Source organism: Arachis ipaensis, chromosome B2 (genome assembly GCF_059453495.1).
Source record: "Arachis ipaensis isolate K30076 ecotype BB chromosome B2, ASM5945349v1, whole genome shotgun sequence".
NCBI classification, from domain to species: Eukaryota; Viridiplantae; Streptophyta; class Magnoliopsida; order Fabales; family Fabaceae; genus Arachis; species Arachis ipaensis.
Window position 1 is genome coordinate 11,866,223 of NC_142437.1, and position 24,941 is coordinate 11,891,163.

Here is a 24,941-nt window from a genome sequence, read left to right on the forward strand (position 1 = left end):
AAAAACGTTGATGAAGTGATACAGAACCATTAGCGTAAGAATTCTATTTTATTTTTTTTACAAAAAAAGAAAAAGAAAAAGAAGGAAAGGAAAAGCAAAAGGCAAAGACATCAAATTGTTAAAGAAGGGGAACGATAATGCATGAGTGGCAATAATATATTAATAGCATCCAAAGTAGAGTTGGCCTCTGAAGCAAAGAATATGGGTAAAATGCATTGAAGCATGTTTACTCAAACAAAAAAGAAGGGAACCAATAAGGGAGGGAATAAAGAAAAAAGCCTAAAGGGTAAATTATTATATGTGCCTGAAGCAAAGCAAAGAATTTATGAGATGTTGATATACATAAGACGCAAAGGATAGCAAAATTTAGGGAGGATGGAATTAGCGGGAAAAAGAGAAAAATCTAAACTGAAAAGAACTAAGGAGAGGGATTAGGGAGAAAGAGAGATTGTCAGATTGAAGAAGCACAAGAAAGCTGAACCAAAGATACTATTATATTGTACCTTAGATTTTCCAGGTCCGTATAATACTTGTCTTCTTTCCGTACTCACTTTTTGTTATCCTTATTATGTTTGCTTCTAAATACTAAATGCCTAGTAGACAACTTGATTTTGTATTACTTGTATTATTTAATTTTTTTTTTGGGATAAAAAACGTTAATAAACCAAACCTTGATCAAAGTTACTTGTATCCCCCAAATAAAATTGTATTACGTGCATGTCTCAACTTGGATTTATATAAATCGAATTGACTTATATCAATTTAGTCTTACAAATAATTTATTAGGATTGATAGTAAATTAAAGTGACCTATTTTGATTTAGTATGAAATGATGAACAGTACATCTATAGTAAATTAAATCAATTTGATTCAATTTACTACTTGTAACAAATTATTGATATTTATTATAATTTGTCAATAATCACAGGACTATGACTAATTTCACGTAAAGTTGATCTTATTGACAATTCTATATATTATTTTTAAATTTTGATAAAATTTTTAATATATATTACAAAAATATTAGATATCATTAAAATTTTTATTTCATACTAAAAATTAAATATAGATGTATAGTTTATTTAAAAATTTATAATTTCGTAATAATATTATGGATAAAAATATTAATTTAAGCTCTAAAATTTTTGAGAAGCGAATTTAATTTACAATATTGCTCATGGTAATTAGGGATACACAAAAATAACAAACCAAATAAAAATAAAAACTGAAATCACACTGTATATATGATCTTAGATATGTAGTACATGATCCAAAAATCCTAATAATAAGAATAATTATTTTAAGGGTAAATTACTTAAATAAAATAAATATCAATTTAAATTATTTATATACGACTTTTAAAAAAAAATTACTCATATCCATTTTTTTATAATTCTATGTAAATCGTCATATAAAATGTAGCGATTTACAAAAATAACATAAATCTACGGTAGGTTAGCACGGTTTTTATGCAGAACGTAAATGATCAAAATTCGTTACAGGATGTAGTGATTTCTGAAGAAAGTGAAGCAAGTATAAACCATTGAGAGAGTAGCAGTTTATGTTAATATTTTTTTAAGATAATTTGTTTAGCGGCAAGTGCCTTCTCTTTTATGTTGTTTTGAGTATATAAATTTTGTTTTAATTTTTTATCGTATCTTTCATTGGAATAGGTTTGTTTGGGTGAGTTGTTAAGAAAAGATTTTTTTTCGACTTATCTTTTTTTAGAAAATCTTATGTAAAAGTAAAAGTAATTTTATGGTTGGATATCTCATGCAAAAAGATCTTTTTATCCATCAATTATGTTTAGGTATAACAATATAAAAGTACTTTTTGTTTATTTATTATGAAAGACATCTTTTTTTAAGGAAAAATGATGATGTAAATTACAGTTTTTCAAAAAAGTATTTTTTTTTATTTTTTTAGTACTTTTATTTTTACTACTAAAAATTTGCCAAACATGTTAAAAAATAAAAAATATATTTTTTCATTAAAAAAAAAATTTTTTTTATCAAAATAATGGCGCCCAAACAAGCACTTTGACTAATCTATCGCCATGCACAAGACGAAATTTAAATCTTTAATACAAATTAATGAGCTAAACACTAGATCAATCTAACTTAATTAATTTGTGACGTGAATTAAAATTAAGTTATTTTATTAATTTTTTTTATAATAGACCTACTACTTTAAATAAAATAAAATAAAATTCTAATTTAATCTACAAAATAAATTATATTATTTATTTAGTTTGTACTTTTTCCTTTAATTTTTTTAAATTTAAGTGTTAGGATTTATTTTTTTAATCAATAGAAATGATAAGAATTTTATTAATAACATTGTGATATTAATAGAAGTGTGACCCTGTAGCAGATTATCTTGGAGAACATATTAACATAAATCGTTGTTGCCTTTGGCGGTTTATGCTTGTATCACCTTTTTACGAGACTGCTACATTCTATAGTGATTTCTGATCATTCACGTGCTGCATGAAAACTGCGTACCTACAGCAATTTCTGTTATTTTTATAAACTGCTACCCCTATAGCAATTTATATAGAATTATGAAAAAAATGTATATGAATAATCTTTTTATAAAAATTGTATATGAATAATTTTAATTTTCATTTATTTTATTCAAGTAACTTGCCCTTGTTTAAATGCGAACTATGTTGTAATTTAATTAAGTTTTATCCACAGTTTTATCTTTTATCGTCAAATACCTATCGATGACTTTACATTATACAGAAAAATAAGATAAAAGACTGATAATGTTGTGATTTTCAATTAAAAAAAAAATTTCTAGTAGAGATTTTTCAATCAAATTGCTTATTATAATAGCTTCCAAGAAAACTTTTTTGAGAAGATGTCAATTGCTTTTCATTTCACATTTCATACACGTTTCTTGTTACACAGGCATGCATGTAGAGGAGAAAGAAGATATAGCCATGTAGGGCAACAAGCTAAGAACAAAAGCATGGCTAATCCAATTCCTTTACCTGATTTCTTGCAACAACGTGCCTTCGACTTCGCAGTTGAGAAACTCACAAATTTGTGGAAGAAGCATGTAAGGAATCGGGTGGACTACGCATTGAACTGCCATAAGAAAGTTAAGAAGTTAGGAAAAGCTGTGGAGGAGCTCAAGGAGGATGGAAAAAAGGTCCATGATAAAGCCGAGGAGGACGAAGGGCTTTATGGGAGAGAAGTATATCATGTTAAAGCATGGCTGCGTCAAGTAGATGAAATAATCTCTGAATATGGCAAGTTGAAAGATGAACACAGTAAACACGTTGTCATAAATCTGAAGAAAAGGTATCTCTGTAGCAAGAGGGCAGAAGAAATCAAAGAGTTAGTCATGGAGCTACAAAAAGAAAAGCTGGATAATATATCTTACTGGCAGCAGCAGCAGCAGCAACAACAACAACAATGGCCATCCTCTGGATTCATGGGTGTTACATTTTCTGATTCTCATTATGTGAGTAGCAGTTTCATTTCTATGATATTCATATAGAGTTGTATGTATCATAATTAATACTCGTATTGAATTTGTACTTGTGCATCATATGTAGATGGAATTTAAGTCGAGAAGGACTACAATGAAAAGGATTATGGCATCGCTAGAAGACTCGAATTCAAGATTGGTTGGTGTTTATGGACCAGCTGGTATTGGGAAGACCACTTTGGTGATAAAGGCTGCCAAACAAGCTCAGGAAATTGACAAGTTGTTCGATATGGTGATCATGGTGAACGTGACAAAACGTCCTGATACAAAGAAGATTCAAGGCCAAATTGCTGAAATGCTAGGAATGAAATTGGAAGATGAAAGTGAGGAAGCAAGAGCAACTAGCATACAAGAGAGGCTGAAGAATGAGAAGGATAACATCCTTATAATCCTGGATGATCTGTATGCCAAACTGGATCTGAATGCTTTGGGAATCCCACTACAAACAAAAGAAGAATCTTCTGCCATTGTGGTTCATAGCCAAAATCCTGAATTGGAGGATAATAAGCGACCTGGGAAATCTGCTACTGATGATGATAAGAATAAGATGAAAGCAAAAACCTCCTTCGTCTATGGCTCTAGCAAGTTAAAAGAGCACAACAGGGGGTACAAGGTTATATTGATTTCTGAGATGAGACAGGTATTAACTGAAATGGATGTGAAAGCAGCCTCTATTTTTGCTATAAATGTCTTAAATGTCATGGAGGCAGAGAAATTGTTCAAGAGCATGGTTGGAGTAGGCGCCAATGATTCTGAACTTGAAACATTGGCAACTGATATAGCCAAGAAGTGTAACGGTTTGCCTATGTCAATAGTTACAACTGCAAGGGCATTGAAAAATCAGCCGAACCCCTTGGTTTGGAAGGATACCCTTGTAAAACTTGAAAAGCTTGCGGTGGAAAATCCAAATGCAGCACCTGAATATTCTACAAAGTTGAGTTACGGGCTTCTAGAAAATGAGGAGCTCAAGCTTACCTTCTTGCTTTGTGCCCATATGGATCATGACGCATTGGTTGCGGATTTGGTGAGATATTGCATCGGTTTGGGTTTTCTTCAAGGCGTCTACTCAGTGTGGGAAGCCAGAGACAGAGTACAAATGCTACTTGCCAAGCTAAAAGACTCAGGTTTGTTGTCTGACAGTTATTCAAGTCATCATTTCACAATGCAAAATCTTGTTCGCAATGCAGCTTTGTCAATATCATCTGAGGAGAGACATGTGTTCACAATGACTGAAGGAAAATTCAATGAATGGCCTAGCAAGGATGAACTTGAAAGCTGCACTATTATCTCGTTAAGACACTGCAATTTCATTAGGAGATTTCCCAAGAGCATAAAATGTCCTAGACTTAGCGTATTTCATATTGAAAATAATGGTCCATGTTTAGAAATACCAGATAGTTTCTTTCAAGAAATGGAAGAACTTAGGGTATTGATTTTGATTGGTGTCAATCTTTCAAAATTGCCTTCATCAATTAAAAACCTCACAAAACTTAGGATGCTTTGTTTGGAGCAATGCATTCTAGGTGAGCAATTAGAGATCATAGGAGAGTTGGAAAACTTAAGAATTCTCAGCTTTTCAGGATCTGATGTCAAAAGTTTGCCTCATGAACTAAGCCATTTATCTAATCTACAAATCTTTGACATAAGTAACTGTTACAAGCTTAGAGTGATTCCACATGATGTAATGTCAAATTTAACTAGATTAGAAGAGTTGTATATGAGAAACATTCCCTTTCAAAGCGAGGTTGATGATGGCAAGCAGAGTGAAAATGCTAGTCTATCTGTGTTAGGAAATCTGAACCAATTAACAAATCTAGACCTACAAATTCCAAATGCTTCTTCTTTGCCCAATAATTTCTTCTTTGACAAGCTGTATAGCTACAAGATTATCATTGGGTCTTCAAACAGAGGATATTCAGATCCTGATTTCCAGATTCCAAAGAAGTATGAATTGTCCAGATGCTTGGCAGTATATCAAGAGGATGGCAGCTTTGACGTTCATTCCCATGATGCAATCAAAATGCTGTTTGAAAGAGTGGAAATTTTGTTGCTGGAAAAGTTCAACAGTGTCCAGGATGTTTTTTATGAACTGAATTTGAAAGGATTTCCATCTCTTAAGCATTTATCCATTGCAAGAAATCATAGTATTCAATGTCTCATCAGTCCAAAGAAAAGGGGGTATCCTGAGAGGATTTTTCCTAAATTGGAGTCTTTGCATCTCTATAAGCTCAAGAAAATGGATCAAATATGCTGCTGTCAATCACTCTCAAAAGATTCATTTGCTGAGTTGAAAATGATTAAGATCAGGCTCTGTGGTCGGATGAAAAATGTTTTCTTATTTTCTATGGTCCAAAAACTAGCTGCTCTTGAAACAATTGAAATTTCTGAATGTTACTCTTTGGAGAAGATTGTTGACATGGAAACAAATAATGAAAAAGAGCCTCTTCCTAAGTTCTCTAAACTACGTTCTTTGACACTACAATCTTTATCCAAGTTTACTGGGTTCGACCCTGTTGCATCAGACGGAGATACCAGATCACTGTTCCATCACAAGGTATGTTCATAACTTCTTTCCAGATTTGATTATCTAGTGCACTTTGACTTGTTTTTTCTCCAAGGGAGGAAAGTAATTTAAGAAAATCGAATTCAATTTCTTTAATAGTTAACTTTTTATATTGGTTGACAGATTGAAGTTCCGAAGCTAGAGAGAATGGAGTTGTCTGTGCTCCAAATCAACCACATATGGAGTGACCAAACATGGAATAATAAAAACCAAAGCATTTCTCCCTTTCAAAATTTAATACACTTGGACGTGAATGACTGTTGGAATTTAGAATGCTTATGGTCATTTTCTATCGCCCGACCTTTGGAGAATCTTCAAAGCCTTTCTGTCAGTGAATGTAAGATGAGATACATCTTTCCTCAAGTTCAAAGTGGAGAGACTAAAATGAACAATAAGGTACGTAATTTGCTAACAATATATTACATTTGTCTTATTAATTAGTTCTTGGTGAAAAAAATTTTTAAGTGCTAGCTTGCTTGCTGGATTGGTTTTTTGAGTGAAAAAAATATTTAAAAAAAAAATAAAAATACTTTTATTCAATTTAAAAGTTACTAGAATGAGACTTGCATGATGCGCGGGCCATAAATTAATTATTGTATGTAATAAATATTAAAAATGATTATGTTTTTGTAAAATTAAATTAAATATGTATAAACTAAAATTAAATTTAAAATGTGTTTTGTTTAAAATAATTTGTAGTACAAAAGATTTGGATATTGGAGTTATACAAAGTGACATTTTTAGTTGGTGGTTTGATTTTTGCATTTATTTTGGTTGATGAACCTAGTCTTCTTATGTGACGCTTGTCCTCCTTTTTCTTTATTGGTTATTGTTAGAGTTGTTGCTTTTTTCTTTATGTGTAGATTCTTGTGAAGGCATGTTGTTCTTTATGAATTGTTGAGTTGTATGCACTTTCTATTGTGTTATTTGTTCCATTTTTGCATGTATGTTCTTCTTTCAAAGATGTGTCTTGAATTTGTATGATTTTCTTTCTCCTATATATCTCTTGATGTGCATGCAGTTTTACAATGACATCTACAATAAAAAGAACAAAAATGTGTAGAATTTTTTTTAAATAAATTATATTTAATAATAATTGAAATAGTATAACATGAAATTATTTGTTAACATTTTATTTGACCCACTCTGTTAGACAATATCTCAAGTGATACAAATTCAAAATAGTGTTGAAAAATGTTCAATTTAAAAATACAATAAATATGTTTGTTTTGTACCTTTTCATCTAATATAATCATTTCTAAGCAAAGAAACTCTTCTTCATTTTATTTGTGGGTGTTAATATTTTTCATAGACGAACCACACGAACTTTGATAAACCAATTGTCTGATTGTTTGGAAATATTGTCTAAAGAATGATGCTCCATTGAGTAAGTTTGAGATGTTGTGTAATGCGAAAATAAATTTTTTGTGTTAAATTTGATGTTATTTGAAGAAATAGTGATAAAAGACTTATATAAGTAGTTCAAATAGTATAAAATTTGAATATTTGTAACGGAAATATGATTAATAGATTATTATGACTTTTGTATTATAGATATTTATTACATTTAATGAGTTATTTATAAAATTAATAAATTAATTGTTAAGGTTATAAATTTATTATATTATTTATAACGGTAAAATATAATAAATATAGGGATATGAATTTTTATAGGTTACAAATTTAGTTAGACACTATTAATTTCTAATTATTATCATTAATTTTGCAGTCTAATTTGCATATATTTTTATTACTTGTATATTTTTTTGTATATATATATATTTTTTTTGTTGATTTGAAAATAATAGTTGATTTGGCAAGAATTGAGTGGTTGATTCTAAAATTTTACCAAGTAAGCGATATTGCTGACATGACATTAGTAGAAGGAGAAATATGTCTTAAAAATAATGTGGGTAAACTTATCCATCTACTTTTATATATTAAGAATAGAATAGATTTGAGTCTTTAAAAAATTTGCTTTTATTAAAAAAAAGCTAATAATACCTTACTTTTAAAAAAATAAAAATAAAAGACATTTTTAATATTTAAAATTTTTTTTAAAAAGTTAATCTAAATATAAAATTATTTTTGTCGGTTAAAAAAAATATACCTTTTAAAAAGATAAAAAAATAAGTACTTTTTTTGAAAGTCAATTCAAACTGACTTGTTATCCTGAGCACGTGTTACTTTTTTATTGGTTGATTTTTTAATTTGGTTATTAACTACGCTGCAGATTTGAATCAAAATTAATGTTTAATTTTAACTATGCTAGGGTCAGACTATAATTCACTTATTCTTTAAATTTGTATCTTTGTATTAAATTTGAAAAATATTAGTCCATGCTGGCCTAAATTTTAAAACTTTTTCTCTTCGATGTTATTTAATTTAAAAGAAAAGACAAAAAAAAAAAAACACACTGATGAATAAAAGTACATCACACCACTAATCATAAAAGTCAGATTTAATTTAAGGGAGTGTATGCATGTTAATTTCAATCTTCCGTGGAGTTAAATATTATATTTGGTTATTTTTGTCGTTTTCAATAATATTTTGAAGATATGTTTAGGATCTCGCTAGGGAGACAATGAACTATTTGTATAATGTGTACAATGGGCTATTGAGTTACAAAATGAACATCCTCATACTATCTAGAATAACCATTCGAGTACTAGTGATAATAAACATCTTCCCAAAAGGTTAAACTGATTTTGGAGTTCACCAATAATCAAACTCTTGACCTTTCGGATTTAGCACTCTAATACCATGTCATGATACTACTCATCCCAAAAGCTTCAGGGAAAAGATAATACTAATGATTATATGTCTAATACTCCATAAACCTCTATTGTACACATTGTATAAATATTTCATTGGCTCCTCGTACTTTTCCAATTTTAAAATTTGAATGATATAAAAATAAAAAAGTTGGATCATATAAAATAAAAATTTTAAAATTTATATGTTGCAATTGATCATCCTCCTATTTTGCACTCGCCTCTGTCTCTTCCTCCTCTCTCGACAGCCCTGCGTTTGCCTCCGTCATCGCTTTTGAACTCCTCCGTCATCGCTTTCTGTTGATATTTTTTTGAAAGTTAAAAAAATTAGTTGCTCTTGTTGTGGGTGAGAGGTGAGTAGTGATGGAAATTAAGGTGAGCTGAGTTATATGACCGGACCGATTACCATTTCAGTTATGATAATTATGGTTTGATCATTCCTAGATTTTAGTTAATTTTTTTATTAAATATTTTTAATATGTAATTTTTGAATGTTCATGAATGAAATTAATAAATAATAAATAAAATAAATTCTGACTTTTTTTTATCTTCTTAAATTACTGATTACTTATTTACATTCATATCCATATAACACATTAATTTCTACACCCTTCAATGAATGACCCATTTAGCTACAGCTTTGATAGAATTTTTGAAAGGAAAAAAGAATTTCAAATGAGTTGTTTGCACTTTGAATGCAGTAAATGTATTTAGCATAATTGCTAATTCAATTAGCTTGCTATTGTGAACCAAAAGCAGGATGCAATTTTTCCAAATTTGAAGACTGTCAAACTGAGTAACATAAAGAGTTTGTGTAAAATATGGAATTCTGAAGCTCATGAAAATTCTTTTGGCAAACTACACACTCTTATCATTGAGAAATGTGATGAATTGGTCCATGTGATTCCTTATAATATAGTTGGAAGATTGTCGAATTTAAGTTCCTTGAGGGTTACGAACTGCGAGTCAATCAAAGTTATATTTGAAGAAGCTGATGATGATAATAGAAAACAAGATAACATCAAGTTGCAAGATATTCATTTAGAAACACTCCCAAAACTGAAAAATGTATTCAAATGGAAGAAAGAAGTAAAATGGAGTGATCTCAAATTGCAAAAGATATGGGTGCATGATTGTGAAAGGTTGGAAAACATATTTTCAGTTTCTGTAGTCAAGACTACTGAAATAAATATGGAAAGTCTTGAAAGCCTTGTGGTTTCAGATTGCTCTCAACTCAGAGAAATAGTGGACAACAAGGGAGCAGATGTTGTCATCGACAAAAGTGGTCCTGTTAAATTCAACTTGCCTAAATTGAGGAAAATAGTAGGCAAGAAGGGACAAGATGATGTTATCGACAAAAGTGGTCCTGTTAAATTCAACTTGCCTAAATTGACTAGTGTCAAGCTTTTGGAACTATCAAAATTCAAGAGTTTTTATTCATCGGGAGCTTATGAATTAAGTTGTCCAGCATTGAATGACCTATCTATTCAACGTTGTTACTTGTTGGAACCATTTGAAGAAATCCTATTGCATGCAAAAACAAAGAATATTCTTTTTCCAGAAAATTCTAAAACTGGAGAAATAAAAGTAAAGGAGGTAATACTAGCAAGTCTTTTAACTCCGAATAGATTCTAGCTTGCTAGTAGAAAAATGGAAGAAAATTTATGGGATAAGAAAAATTAAACAAATTAATTAAAATAGAACAGTCAATGTGGCAATGTTGTATATAATTCATTAATTTTCATTATTGATTTCATATAGGTAATGAATAACAAGTTAAAGTCCATGCACATTGAACCGCGACATCTAGTCGGGTCATCAATGGACTATGACTACAGAAGGGATAGCTTAGAAGAGCTTCAGTTGTCTCGACTGAATAATACTGATATTATATATTGTTTCCTTCATTGCAACCCTAACCTCAAGAGCTTATGCTTGAATCATTGTTATTACTTTAGAGAATTGAAGCCTGGTGGAACAAGAAGGCCCGCTATTGGGGTTGTGCCAAAGTTGAAAAGCTTGACATTAACAAACATGTATTATCTTGAGAAGATTTGCTTTGAACAAGATGCAGTCCTTCAAAAGATAGAGTCATTGGTTATAAACAATTGTTTAAGTTTGTACACCATAGCACCTTCGTCTGTGTCTCTCGCTCACTTGACAATTCTAGAAGTGGTTGACTGTGGGCAATTAAGATATGTGATGTCACCATCAACTGCCAAAAGCTTGGGTCAACTCAAATCCATGAAGGTAATCAATTGTGAAATTCTAGAGGAAATTGTTTCAGAGAAAACACAACAAGGACAGGAAGAAAAAGAAAATGTAGTCACGGAGGTTCCCATCATTTTCAAACAATTGACAACTCTTGAGCTTGTGTCATTGGAGAGCTTTAATAGTTTCTGCAGCTCCAAGAATTGTGCCTTTAAATTCCCTTCACTGGAGAATTTTATTGTGAGTGCATGCCCCAGAATGCGAGTTTTCTCTGCAAATGAAGTGGACTGTGGGCCAAATTTGCAAAAGATATATTATGTGCATCACAAAAAGAAAAAGAGATGGTGTTGGCACGAAGACAATATAAAATCTACAATAAAATACATATATGACAATAAGGTAAGTCTTTTATGAATTTTTTTTTTATTAGTGGTTTCCTTTTTATTTTCTCATTTAATTAATAATTAAGACATATAGCTTATTTCATTTTATTTTATTCGAACATGACTTTGTTTGAATTAGTTGGCGAAGACCTTTATAATTAACATTTTTATTTACGCAGATCATTATCAAATGAAATATTCGAATAATGTAACAAGTATACTTCAATTTTTGTGATAACTAATTTTGCATTATTCACAGAAATTTTTTGAAGGCATGAATGAGTTGCATTTGTATTCTGATAAAGTTTTTCTAAAATCAATCTGGCAAAGTAAAGAAGGTCCCCGAAAAGATTGGTTTTCTGGTTTAAAAAATCTGACGCTATATGACTGGGATGCATCGCATGCAATTCCGTCAAATGTCCTCTGTTGTTTGAAGAGCTTACAAGAAATTCGAGTGGAGCTCTGCCACAACATAGAAAGCATTTTTGAGATGGATGACACTAAGAGCTGGGAATCATCATTCCAACTGAAGAAGCTAAGTTTAAATTATCTTACAAGTCTGAAGAGTGTGTGGCAACATGACAAAGGAGAAATCCTTCTAGGCTTTCAAAATCTGCAGCAGGTCACTATCAATGGTTGTAGTAAACTGACAAGTGTATTTCCTACTGTCTTGGCCAGAGATCTTAAAAAGCTCGAGGAACTTGATGTAAGCGATTGCGCTCAGTTGCAAGAACTTGTTGGAAAAGATCAAGAGGAAGCAGTGGAAGGATCACAAAAGTTTGTGTTTCCTCGTTTAACCAAACTAAAACTATCAGAGTTGCCACAGCTAAGAGACTTAAACTCTGGAAGATTGACTCTGGAGTGCCCCGAGTTAAAGCAGCTGCACCTGTTTCCGAAGCAACAACAAAAATATCCGGAGGTAATAAGCAAGTGCATGGGGTCTATATACACTTTTTCTTCTCTTATATATTTTGTTTCTTATCATTTGCGTTCCTTAATTCATTAATAGGACGGTGTTTCCAAGGTGGAGAAGTTGTGGCTCAATCCAAATCACACTTGGGCGAAGCAGTTTATGAATAAAGGCGACTTTCATCACTATTTAAATGAACTTTACCTTAGGTACTCTGGTTACAATGATGATGGAGAGAACTCTACTTCACCATTTGAGATACTTGCTGACAAGATGCTTCCCAAATTAGAGATTATTGATATATATGGGAACAAACATTGCAAAACCATGAATATTCCCAAAGAAGCGGGTGAGAGGATGCTTCACTTGAAAGAATTGAAGTTGGACTCACTAAATGAGCTGAACTCCATTAGTGGGCTAGAGTACTTGTTAAAGCTGCGGTTATTGAAGGTTTCTTTTTGTCGTAAATTGACAACAGTATTAGTACTACAATCATGTTCCAATCTGAAAGAATTGCATATAAATGATTGTGATGGATTGGAATGTTTATTGACATCCTCAGCAGTAAAAATGCTAATACACCTTGAGGAGTTGAAAGTTGAATACTGTAAGTCATTGAAAGAAATAGTGGGAAAAGAAGAAGAAAGTGGGACGGAAGACATTATTGAATTTAAGCGCCTACACAGGATAACTCTTGAATCTCTGTATAGCCTGGAATGCTTTTATTCAGGGAATGCCACACTGAATTTGCCTTCTTTAATTCGAGTGGACATACAAGACTGCCCCAAGATGAAAATTTTCTCTCAAACAGAAATAAATGTGAAACCACCATTATTTCAAGTATTTTACTCCTATTATGAAGCTGAAAGATTGTTCTTCGATGATCTAAACGTAGCTGCTGCATACCAGTTTCTACAACAGGTAAAAACTTTTGAATCTATTTCCATCGAAGTTTCTTTTTTTTTTTTTAATTCAAATTTTGTTTTGAATTTATTATTATTATTATTATTATTATTAATAAATAAAAATGTAAGGAATGTAATATTCTTCGAATTATAAATTATAAACTCAAATTTGAGAAATCTTTTACTTTTCACCAAATTGACTTTTGAAAGATATATTTGTAAAAATTATAGTATTTATATTTGGTAAATTAAATTAAAAATGACTTTTAATAAATATAAATAATAATAATTATATTTAATAAAATATTTTTTAAAATTTAGAATGATCATAATATATATAAAAATAGAGAATTTTGATTGTAAATAAAATTTGGCATTGATTATTTAATCAAGAATAAATATAAATATTTATTAATATATAAAATTATATTAAAAACTTTTTAACATTGCATTTGATTTATGCAATTACAACTATTATATATATATATATATGTTGGAACTGCTTTTTTATAATATAAATTAACATAAGTGGCTATAAATGTCTCTAAAATTACGTTAAACATACTAAGATCTGAGTACAAAATTCACCAGTTAAGAAATTGATCATATATCCTTTTATTATATATTGATATAAATTTTGGAAATGAAATGAAAATTGGCAATATATTATTTTTTTTGTTAGCATTGTTTTATGGTCACGCCAAAAGAGGTATAATTAATTAATATAATTTCGACAAGGAAAAGTCTAGGGGCCAACAACTTTTGTGTTTTCTGACCAGCACTTAACCATCAAAACAAAAGTGAGTGATCTCCCACCATTAGATGTAATCTCATACTATTAAAAATACTATTGATAGCCAATTGATGGTTACAAAACAACAAAAATTGCTGATCCCCTACCATTCCTCTTTTGACAAAATGATCAATGTGGGTAAATATAAAATTCCAAACATCTATTTATAAAATGGTAAGTGACAAACAAATGATTAGAAAGTAAATTATGCTAACCATATCTAAACCTTTATAAACAAGGGATAAAAGATTTTTTATATCAATTTCAAACTATCGGCAAATGAATTTGTATGTTGTCCATTAAATTTGATAAGATGTTTAGTAGTTTTTTCAATTAAAAAACTCAGAATTTATTTATTATTTCTTTTGTAATTAATTATATTCATCACTATTGTTATTTCTGATAGAAAATTTAAAATATTTAAAGTTCTAATTAATCTTTTTTATTATATATACTTTCCTGACATAATAAAACCCAGGAACATCTTGTTCTTGAAAATCATTGGGAGCTAAAAGATTTATGGCTTGATAAAGTACATATCTTAGGAAAGAGCTATTTCTCTGATTTCAAATTGGAAAGTCTGGTGGTGAAAGGGTGTGATGAATTTTTTACAACCGCAATACTACCTTCTCATTTACTTCCCTTCTTCAGTGGATTACAAGAGTTGGAGGTGCAGGGATACAATTCTGTTGAGGCCATATTCGAAGTCAAAGATACACCAACAGATATTGTTATTCCTTTGAAAAAATTGACCTTGGAGAAACTTCCAACTTTGAGCCATGTTTGGAACAAGCATCCTAAAAGAAAGCTAAGTTTTCCAAAATTGGAGGAGGTTATTGTTGATGAATGTGGAAGCTTAAAATCCTTGTTCCCAGAATCAGTTAACATACAGAGGTTAGAAGTGAAGAATTGTGAGAAGTTAGTTGAAATTGTCTCCAGAGATGAACTAGCCAAAGAAGAAGAAGCAAATAAACAGGTTAATATCTTCTCCAAACTATCTTGTCTGAAGCTGTGGAATTTGCCAAATCTGAGCTACATTTATCATGGAATGGAAGTCTCTGAAATTTCATTATCAAATGCATTACTACCATGGCATATGCTACATTCCCTTCATAAATTGGAAGAGTTGGTGGTTGGGACTTGTGGTTCCTTTGAGACAATATTTGATGTGAAAGATGCTCCAACAAATGAAGAAGATACAAACATGATGACTGTTATTCTTTTGAAGACATTGACTTTGGAACATCTGCCAACTCTAAGCCATATTTGGAACAAGGATCCTAAAAGAAGTAGTCTCAACTTTCCATGTTTGGAGGAAGTAGTTGTGAATGGATGTAAAAGCCTCACAAGCTTGTTGCCAGCATCATTGCCCATGTCTAACATAAAAAAGATAGATGTAAAAAACTGTGAGGAATTGGTTGAAATTGTAACAAAAGATGAAGCAGACAATGAAGAAATAAATAAGGAGTTTATTATGTTCCCTAAGCTAACCTCATTGACTCTGCACAATTTGCCAAATCTTACATACATTTATGCTGGAATGCAAATTCTAAATCTGCCCAAGTTAAGAGAGTTGGATATTTCTCAGTGTAAATTTGCAACAGATTCCACTGCAGAGGTACGAAAGCTCCTACCTTAAAAATATTCCTAAGTTTCTAATCTTGTTAGGTTTATATATGATATGCTTATTCTTATTTTTTGTTTGTTAATAACTTAATATATCTCTGACGAATCAATCCAAGTCTTTTAAATCATTCATAATGAGCACTCACCAAAAAATCATTCATAATGAGCCAAATGCATGTATATAATATAAGAAGCTACCCACCATTAGAAAATTATAGTATTTATATTTGGTAAATTAAATTAAAAATGACTTTTAATAAATATAAATAATAATAATTATATTTAATAAAATAGTTTTTAAAATTTAAAATGATCATAATATATATAAAAATAGAAAATTTTGATTGTAAATAAAATTTGGCATTAATTATTTAATCAAGAATAAATATAAATATTTATTAATATATAAAATTATATTAAAAACTTTTTAATTTCAATAATACAAACTAATTTTAGAAAACACTTCAAAAAGTATCTCCAATTTTTTAAAACTAAAAGTATAAATATATAATTGTAACACCCTACCATACTTAGTATTATGCTTAAGTCATAAGACTGAGATAGTAAGGTATTACGACCTCTAAGAATAGTAATATATATATAATAATAATAAAGAAAAAGTTATTTAACTAGGAGCCTTGAAAAACGGGTAAAAGAAAATCGCAAAATAAAAAGCGCAACGCTCAAGGAATAGGATTACTTGCATGCTAAGAAACCTAATAGGAACATGATAAAGATAAGCAGAAGAATAAAGGAAAGCCAAGGTAACAGCATAACTAGCCCCTGACTCAGCCTGCGAAGCTAAGGCTGGCCGGAGGATATATATATATATATATATATATATATATATATATATATATATATATATATATATATATACATATAAACATACTTAAGTATCCCCAAAATACACCAAAACATCAAAGTAAACTCCTATCTCTCCCTAATCCTCTAAGAGGAGCAGCATACACAAGTTACTTGGAGAGTAAGCTAAACAAATATATACATGTATACAACCAAAACCAAAATACACCCAAGGACTACTTCGCTTCCCAAGATCCAGACGTCTAGTGAGGAGCTTCTCGACCTGCATCTGAAAAACAACAATACAATATGGAATGAGAACCGGAGGTTCTCAGCATGGTAAAAGTGCCACGCGCATAAGAAATACGGTCCTGAGAATGCCATAGGCAATCCTAGAACTCCGTTATTCAATTATCCAACTTAAGTACTAAATAGAAGCCATAAATAGGGGTAGGTATTCTAAATCTGCCTAACTTACTCAAGTTCAAGCTTAACCTAACACTAAACCATTTCCTCCGTTTTCCCCATCCTTTCATCATTCAGAATGCAACAGAAACAAGCAACCAAACAAGTTCCCGCACAAGTAATGATCAAATAGTACAAATAGCAAGTATAACAAATAGCAGGTAATATATATCAATTAGGCATACCCAGGAAATGCATAGCAATCCATACAAACAAATGCATATGATGCATGCCTGTCCTATGGCTGATGGGGCCCATCTGTCGGTTATCCAGCCAACCCGACAAGTCTGAAAACCTTAGACTATCTCCCGTCGCGCATCCCCAAGAGTCTATGCATAGAGTTCACATTCAATCATCATATAATCACTCAATGGGGGCTATCCATACCCGGGAATTTATACGTGCCCGGTCACCCTTACGACGTAGGGTCAACAGAGTATCGAGATTCAACCTGGAACACGTGGTGGCGAGCCACAGTTCTTACCTAGGGAAACTCGTATCTCAGATATCATTATTCATAAGCCATGGCAATTATCATCAATACATCATCAAGTATCAAAGCTTAACATTAAACTTCATTAACTTCCTTATTTTCTTCATAAAAGCCACTATTTATAACTTTCTTCACCTTCAAGTTATCTTATTTTCCTAGCTTCTTTTACCTACTGGACCTAGAACCATACTTTAAGCCTTAAAGGGAAGAAAATGGAGGTTTAGAAGTGGAAAATTGGTTTAAAAACATTCAAAGCCGGTTTGGTCACCCTGAACTCAGATTTAAACACTAAACTTGCAACGTCCATAACTTTCTCCACAAAATTCCGTTTTCCACAAAGTTGATATCAATCAAAAGCTCTTGAAACTATCTTTTATTTGCAATAAACCACAACCCAATCCAAAATTTGAGGAGAATATTATGGACGTCTAAAATTCATCAAAATTTGGTTTTAACCACTTTCAACAAAACCTCTTTTTCTCCAACTTAAGTTTCTTACCATTTAAAACTTGCATTGTAAAACCATATCAACTCAATTCATCAACAACCATTACCAATATAAGCTTTAATCAACTCAACCAACCTAGAACATCAAAATTATCCACTTTTACCTCATACATCAATAACTTTTCCTTTGTTCACATCAATTCTTCACCTATACCAATTCTCATCATATATTTATCAACCTTCTATCAACATATACCAATTAAATGCCATTAACATAAATCAATTCTTCATACATGTTAATCCATCAACTTGACATAACAACCATTTATTAACAATCACCAACCATAATTCATCAATATCAACTTCAATATAACCCATTATAAGCAAGTCCAAAAGCATGAAATTAATAACATCAATACCTCATAATTCCAATCTATGTTCATCAACAATTTACTCCAACAACATTACAAACTACTCATTAAATGCAATTAACAGTTCAACTTATCCTATGGTTCCTCTAACCTAAGTTTTCACAACACTGTAAATATTAAACGTGCGAAACTTAAACCATACATTGGCCGATCACTTAGTTCACCCAAGGCAGCCTCACAACTCAAAATTACAGCCCCTCCAAACTCAATCAAACAGCCCCAAACCAAGCTTGATCACCAACAAGTCTCCAACAAGCATCAACATTCACATACACACTACCTAAACCACAATTAACACATCCAAACATAACAACTCAATACCCAAATTCCTAAATTCAGAAATTTTATTAGGGTTTGAGATCTCTTACCTTTACCCACTGATCCTTGGGCAATACCCACAAGAAATCAAGTCTAGTGGACCCCTAAAACATAAAAATCATAAAGGAATTGAGTTTCTCAAACCTTAAACTCGAAATTCATATACCAGCAGAAATGGAGCTAGGAAAAACCGATTCACTTACTGTTTTGTTTGGATAGAATTGAAGAGCTCGACGAGCCCGACACGTGGCCGCAAACGGTGCGGCGATCGGAGCCCGGATGAGGAAGTTATGGTAGTTGGAAGGAATGGTGAGGGTTTGTGAATCTCCTCTCCCTCCCTTGCTGTAATGGCGTCGCAGCAGCTTGTGAAGAAGAAAAGAGCTGCTGCCTCATTTAAGTGTTTGGGTCCAGTTCAACCGGTTTGGCCTTTTCGGTCCGTTTTTTGGCCAAATTTTTGAAATTGGTATCAAAATTTTTGTTTCGACGAGCTCTATCCTATTTTGATATTAGTTTTGTATTTTTAGCTTTCCTAATTAAAATTCAATTTATTAACTAATAATTTACCGATTTTTGCAGGGTTTACAATAATCATTTTGATTTACCAAATACAAAATAAAATACGGTGACTTTTTAAAAAGTTTAACAAAGCAAATTAACATCATTTTGATTTTAGTAGCATATCTCAAATATTCAACTAAATACGAGCAGCTTTTGCCATTTCTGATCTTTTGCTTGTATATGTGGTAATAGCTTATATGCACATCTAAAAGTCAATTTAAAAATTGCATGCTGAAAATACAAAATTGCATATGCATATATCGATTTATATTAATAACCTGTTATACGTAATAATGTTAGATATTTTTTTCGTTTTAAAAATTCGGTAGTTTGTTTTTTTGTCAAAAAAATATTTAGTCTTTAAAAAAATATACAATACTAAACTTATTTTAATTCTTTTATGATATTACTTAAAAAAATTAATACTTTTGCCTTTCTTTTGAAAATAAGCTTATTGAGAAAAGTTAATTCCATTGATTTGTCATCCTCGTATGTTTCAAGTATAATGTCAAATAATATTTTTGAAATTATCTGCAATAAATTATAGTTTGGCAATGAACTCAAAAGAATTGATTCTTATTTTGAGTTTAGGATTGAATTAAGAGTATCTATAAATTTTAAACAAAGAGACTGAAAATAGTGAGTTAATATTTTATTTAAAAAAAGCCATTTAACTATTTTGCAATAGACTTTGTCACAATAATACCTTTTTATAACTAAAAAAAAAGTGGCAAATTCTTTATTAAATTTGTTATTTACCGTTGAACAAATTGATCTTTTCTTATTTAAAATATTTTTAAATTCAATTGTCATGTGAAATCTTTTTTTATTTATAAGAAAAGCTATATTGATCGAGTAAAATAATCTTTTATCACATGTTATCTTCATCGTCAAGAAGAGTAATTTCTATAACACATGTTTAACTTATAAGCTTCTGCATGCTTCATTTATTTTATTTTATTTAGAATACTTTACGCATTTTGCAACATTTAAAAAAGGGAGAAGGTAAATTATATTGTCATGTCATGATGATGGTGTGTTGTCCTTCTTACTAAATTTGAATCCAATGGAGCAGGTTGTTACCCCTCACTTACAGCAACTGTCAATAGACAAGGCAGGTGTGATGATGCTTGACAATGAACTGCTTCATTTGGACCCACAAAACATAACATATCTGACATTGCAAGGCTTTAATGATATTCATGACTCAGATGCTGCATCTGCCTTTGATTTCTTTCCGAAGGTGCCACTTCCCAATATTCAGATGCTTGGGGTGGCCGACAGTGCTTTCAAGGAAATATTTCCCTCAAAAAAGCCTGAGATTATTCATTCACAGCTGCTTGCTCAAAAATTGGAACTGAGGAATCTGCACAAGCTTGAATCTATTGGGTTAGACCACACCTGGGTAACCTTCTCTAATCTCACATCGGTAAAAGTTGAGGGTTGTGCATCTTTGAAGTCTTTGTTCACTTCTTCAACCGCCAAATGTCTTGTTCAACTTGAACAGTTGCACATATCCAAATGTGAAGCACTCGAAAGTTTAATGCTGGATTATCAACCACATGAGAAACTGTCTCTTAGCCAAATACCAAAACTTGAGAGCTTCTACAAAGGAAATTCAACTTTGAATTTTCCATCTCTAAAGAAAGTCAAGGTCACTGAATGCAACAGATTGGAGTATATGTTCACATTCTCAACTGCCAAAAGCTTGCAAAATTTGAATAAGATGAAGATTTCCAAATGTAAGTCATTGGAAACAGTAGTTTTGGCAACACAAGAGGCAAACAAACAGCATGAAGATCTCACATTCCCAGACCTCGAATATCTGACTCTTAGTGAACTGCCAAAACTTGAAAGTTTTTTCACCGGAAACTCATCAACTTTGAATTTCCCAAGGTTTGGGTTTGAAGTTTGCATCAGTCAATGCGAGAGCATGAAAACTTTCTCACACGGTCACGTGGAAGCACCTGAATTATGGAAGGTGGAGATAGATGGAGTTCGTTGCTCAAACGAGAATCCTCTAAACACTACAGTTAGTCAACAATTTGAGAATCGATCGAATAAAGCAGCATTGATGAGTTAATTAGTACAATCATAATTTAACATGTAAGTTATTCTCTATCTGCTCAATTTGCATCTTCTTTGACTTTTCATGTTATACACTCCACCAAAACAATGGAGGAAGTTTCTGTTTTGAAATGTCATTTAATTTGCTTCCTTCATATTCGATTATATAATATTTTTGACATTGCTTATTTTATTATCCAATGCTTGTTCTTTCTGAGAATTTTAAAAAGAACAGTACAGTTAATTTGTCTCGAGTTAACTAGCCCTTGTATACAAATTCTTGCAGGAAATTTGTTGCTTGCTGAGAGAAGCTTATTTTCAAGGCATGCATTTGTTACCAGTTAGCCTTGCAAAACTAGTAGTCTAATCAAGGAGTAATGGACGAATAAATAAGGATGGTTAGTAAGATTTTTCTTTTTATTTTAAAAAATAAATAAAGTTGGAAATGGTTATGGTTTCATTATGTATGGATACAATCTCATGATTATGACAAATTGACCACTAAAATTATTAGGCCAAGTAACCAATTAGCTATAAAAAAACACAAGTTAATTTGACGCAGTTGCATATTTCTTTTTGCTACAGGAAAGTCTTACTATAATAAGTTTGGGTAACAATCATTCAACTCAAATCATAAAGAATGTTGCTTTTTTCAATCTTGTAACTTTTTAAACTTTAGTCAATATTATCTAACACAATTTTTTGTGAAATTTATTTTCTAGGTTCTATGGGACACCAAATGTAGGAGGAGGATATAAGTAGATCCCATCAAAGCAACAAATATTCATTTCTATTTGAGTGTGGTGTGTTGTGCATGATATAAATAAATTCCCTGTATTATTATGCAGGAAGAAGTGTATGATTCCTTTTTAACTTTTAAGTGACAAAGCTATAAGCTAAGTGTGTTTTATCACTTTATGAATAAATTATATTTTGGATTTTTATACAAGATATAAGGTGTATGTGTGTGGTTAATTTATTGAGAGTATTAGTGTACTTTTATGTATGAAAGTAGACTAATAATTTTGTACAATATTGAAGGAGTGTGTGGTTTGTGTTTCTTATTTCTACATAACACTATTTTAATGCATAACTAATAACTGTGATCTTATGTTACTATAAAAATTCAAGTTGTGTATGCCTTTACTTGTAAACAGCGTATTGCTATGGTAACTATGACATGTATATTTTGATTATTTTCTTTTTAAAAAATTGTGATTGTTGGATAAGATCGTATTAGTTACAAATATACTGCCACCAACATACTGCTAGCAAAGAATAGAGATGAGTGTCTCGGCAAGATTAATTGGATATAATTATTTCATGCAACTCTTTCCATATAATAGTGCAATCACTACAACAAAACAACATTTTGGCGACGCTTTTTTTAATGCTTGGCGACAGTTTTAACCGTTACTAAATGTTTTCGCGACGGTTAACAAAAGTGTCATAGATTTGAGCGTCGCCAGCTGACATAGTGACGGTTTTGGACCACCGTTGGTAAGAAGTATCGCTAAATTGTTTGTGACAATTTTTGAAGTATAAAAACCGTCACTAATTTGTAACACTTGTCAAGGTGTTTTTTGTACTGTATTTCGTGACATTTTCAAACTGTCATTAAATTACTAAATCCAGTGACGGTTTTTTTTCTATTTCGTGACTGTTTTAAACTATCATGAAACTTTTAGCGACAATTTGAAACCGTCATTAAGTTACTAGTTCTTATGACTGCTTTTAGGTACATTTAGTGATTGTTTAAATTGTCACAATATTTTTAGTGATGGTTTTTCGATTTAAAATCATCACTAAATTACTAATTCCTGTGACAGTTTTTTCCTGTATTTAGTGACTGTTTTAAACTCTCATAATCTCTCCAACATCAATGCTTTCTTTTATTAATTATTGCAAAAATGATTTCTATTATAAATAATAATTTGTGTTTACCAACAACATAATAAATGGCATTATATTTCAACAAATTTAAACTAAATCTCACAAGTTTTACAAAAATAGAAACTATATTTCAAAAGTTAAATTCTATAAGTTTTACATAGTCATAATCCATAAAATGTAAATTCAAAAAATCCTAACTTAATCCAAATATATAAAGCTAACAATTGTACTTGTAACCTAATCCTCAACTTTTCTCCGCAACTTCGCTTCATGTTCAACCTCAATAGTATCCAGCTTCAACAATTGCTTCACAAGCAACTCTTGTCCTTTGCAAATGAGAGAATGCAGTGATTAGAATGCATTCACGAATAATAATATAGAAAATTAGAAATATCCGAAGAAAAATTACCACCAAGACTAATGCACATTTGAATTTGTTTGAAATACATGGCATAACCCCAAGCTCATAAAAATCAAGTGGAAACCTACCACTGCTATTGATGACAGGGAGAGAAATGAGCCAACTAAAACACCTTCACACAATTTGGCTCCAAATATCTGCAAATCAAGTGGAAAATGATGTTCAGACCCCGTCTCTACTCAACCATAAATACTTAATCTATTGAAGATCATAACATATACACTCAGCATCATACCTTGGAAAGAATAGAAATTTGAAGAAGACCTCCTCCTAAAATAGCAACAGGTCCAACAACTTTTAACTACATGGATACAAATTTCAGAACAGTTTCTCTTTAGAAAATGAAAATCTATCATTATTCTACAACCCCTAGATAAGAAAGTTTTGTAAATTTTTGTAATGGAATATAAATAAACCAAAACTCAAAACTATTAAACCCTGATAAGAAACCGCATGTACAAAATTATACTTTGTGCCATCATATAATATTTCTCATTACTTTCTAGATAATGCTGTAAAATAGAATTTTGGAAGAAATAAGCAATATAATTATTAATAGCCAAGCTTTAAAAAGAGAGGTGCAATTTCAGAAAGGAAACTTGCCTTGGCCTGATCACTTTCATCCTCATTTTCAAGAGTAGATTCACTCTTATCAAGAAAACTGCCACATTGTGCCTCGTCAATATCATGTTCAAAGCGACCTGCTGCAGCCTTTGCTTCTTGTAGCTTGGAACCAAGCTTTTGGAGATACTTCTCAGTCTCTTTAAGAAGTTGCTTGATACGGTCAGATTTCGCATCCTAATAAAATAATTGAGGTCGATGATTCAGAAAAGCTATTGAGCATTGGCACTTTTATGCAAGTCTAGAAACCATTAACATATATTAAGTACAATAAATATAATGCAAGGTTTTTGAGCAACTCACACTTTCTCCTCATTAGTAATTACATCCTCCCCAAGTTTTTTTACTGCAACCTCTGTCCCATGCAGAATCCACTGCAGAAAATGTCCTGCCAATATAATGCAGAAAATACTAAGAAAGGAGCTTCTAGCAGTATATATTTATATCTAGAATTCCTTTGTTAAAGTTAATAGAACTCCAATAACAAAGAATAACCCATCCCTTTGCATGAATTTTTCACCTTTCAGGATCTAAAAAGTTCTAGCATTGGAAAAGCACTAACAGTCGTTGCTATTCGTGATCGGTCAATACCTGTTTCTTTTCCACACTCAAGTTTCTGCCTATTTGCCAAATTCTACAATAAAAAATGGACTAAATCGTGTTAAGGGAGACAAAATCCAAATACAAACAGGCAAACATGTATTAGAGATCTCACCTCTTTGTTTAGTTTTGACAGAAAACTAGAATAATACAATGG

At 31.2% G+C, this 24,941-nt stretch overlaps 1 protein-coding gene across 1 annotated transcript; it reads left to right on the top strand.

Annotated features, from left to right (window-relative positions):
- The first annotated feature begins 315 nt into the window (after positions 1-315).
- Positions 316-22,128, top strand: LOC107626881 (uncharacterized). The gene is made up of 12 exons (XM_021115428.2): positions 316-517; positions 2,916-3,474; positions 3,569-6,055; positions 6,188-6,460; positions 9,598-10,434; positions 10,600-11,448; positions 11,692-12,351; positions 12,442-13,263; positions 14,519-15,658; positions 20,258-21,288; positions 21,536-21,647; positions 21,972-22,128. The coding sequence occupies exons 2-10, from the start codon at positions 2,977-2,979 to the stop codon at positions 21,263-21,265; spliced, it is 8,574 nt and encodes a 2,857-aa protein (XP_020971087.1). The 5' UTR covers positions 316-517; positions 2,916-2,976; the 3' UTR covers positions 21,266-21,288; positions 21,536-21,647; positions 21,972-22,128.
- Positions 22,129-24,941: the final 2,813 nt, after the last annotated feature.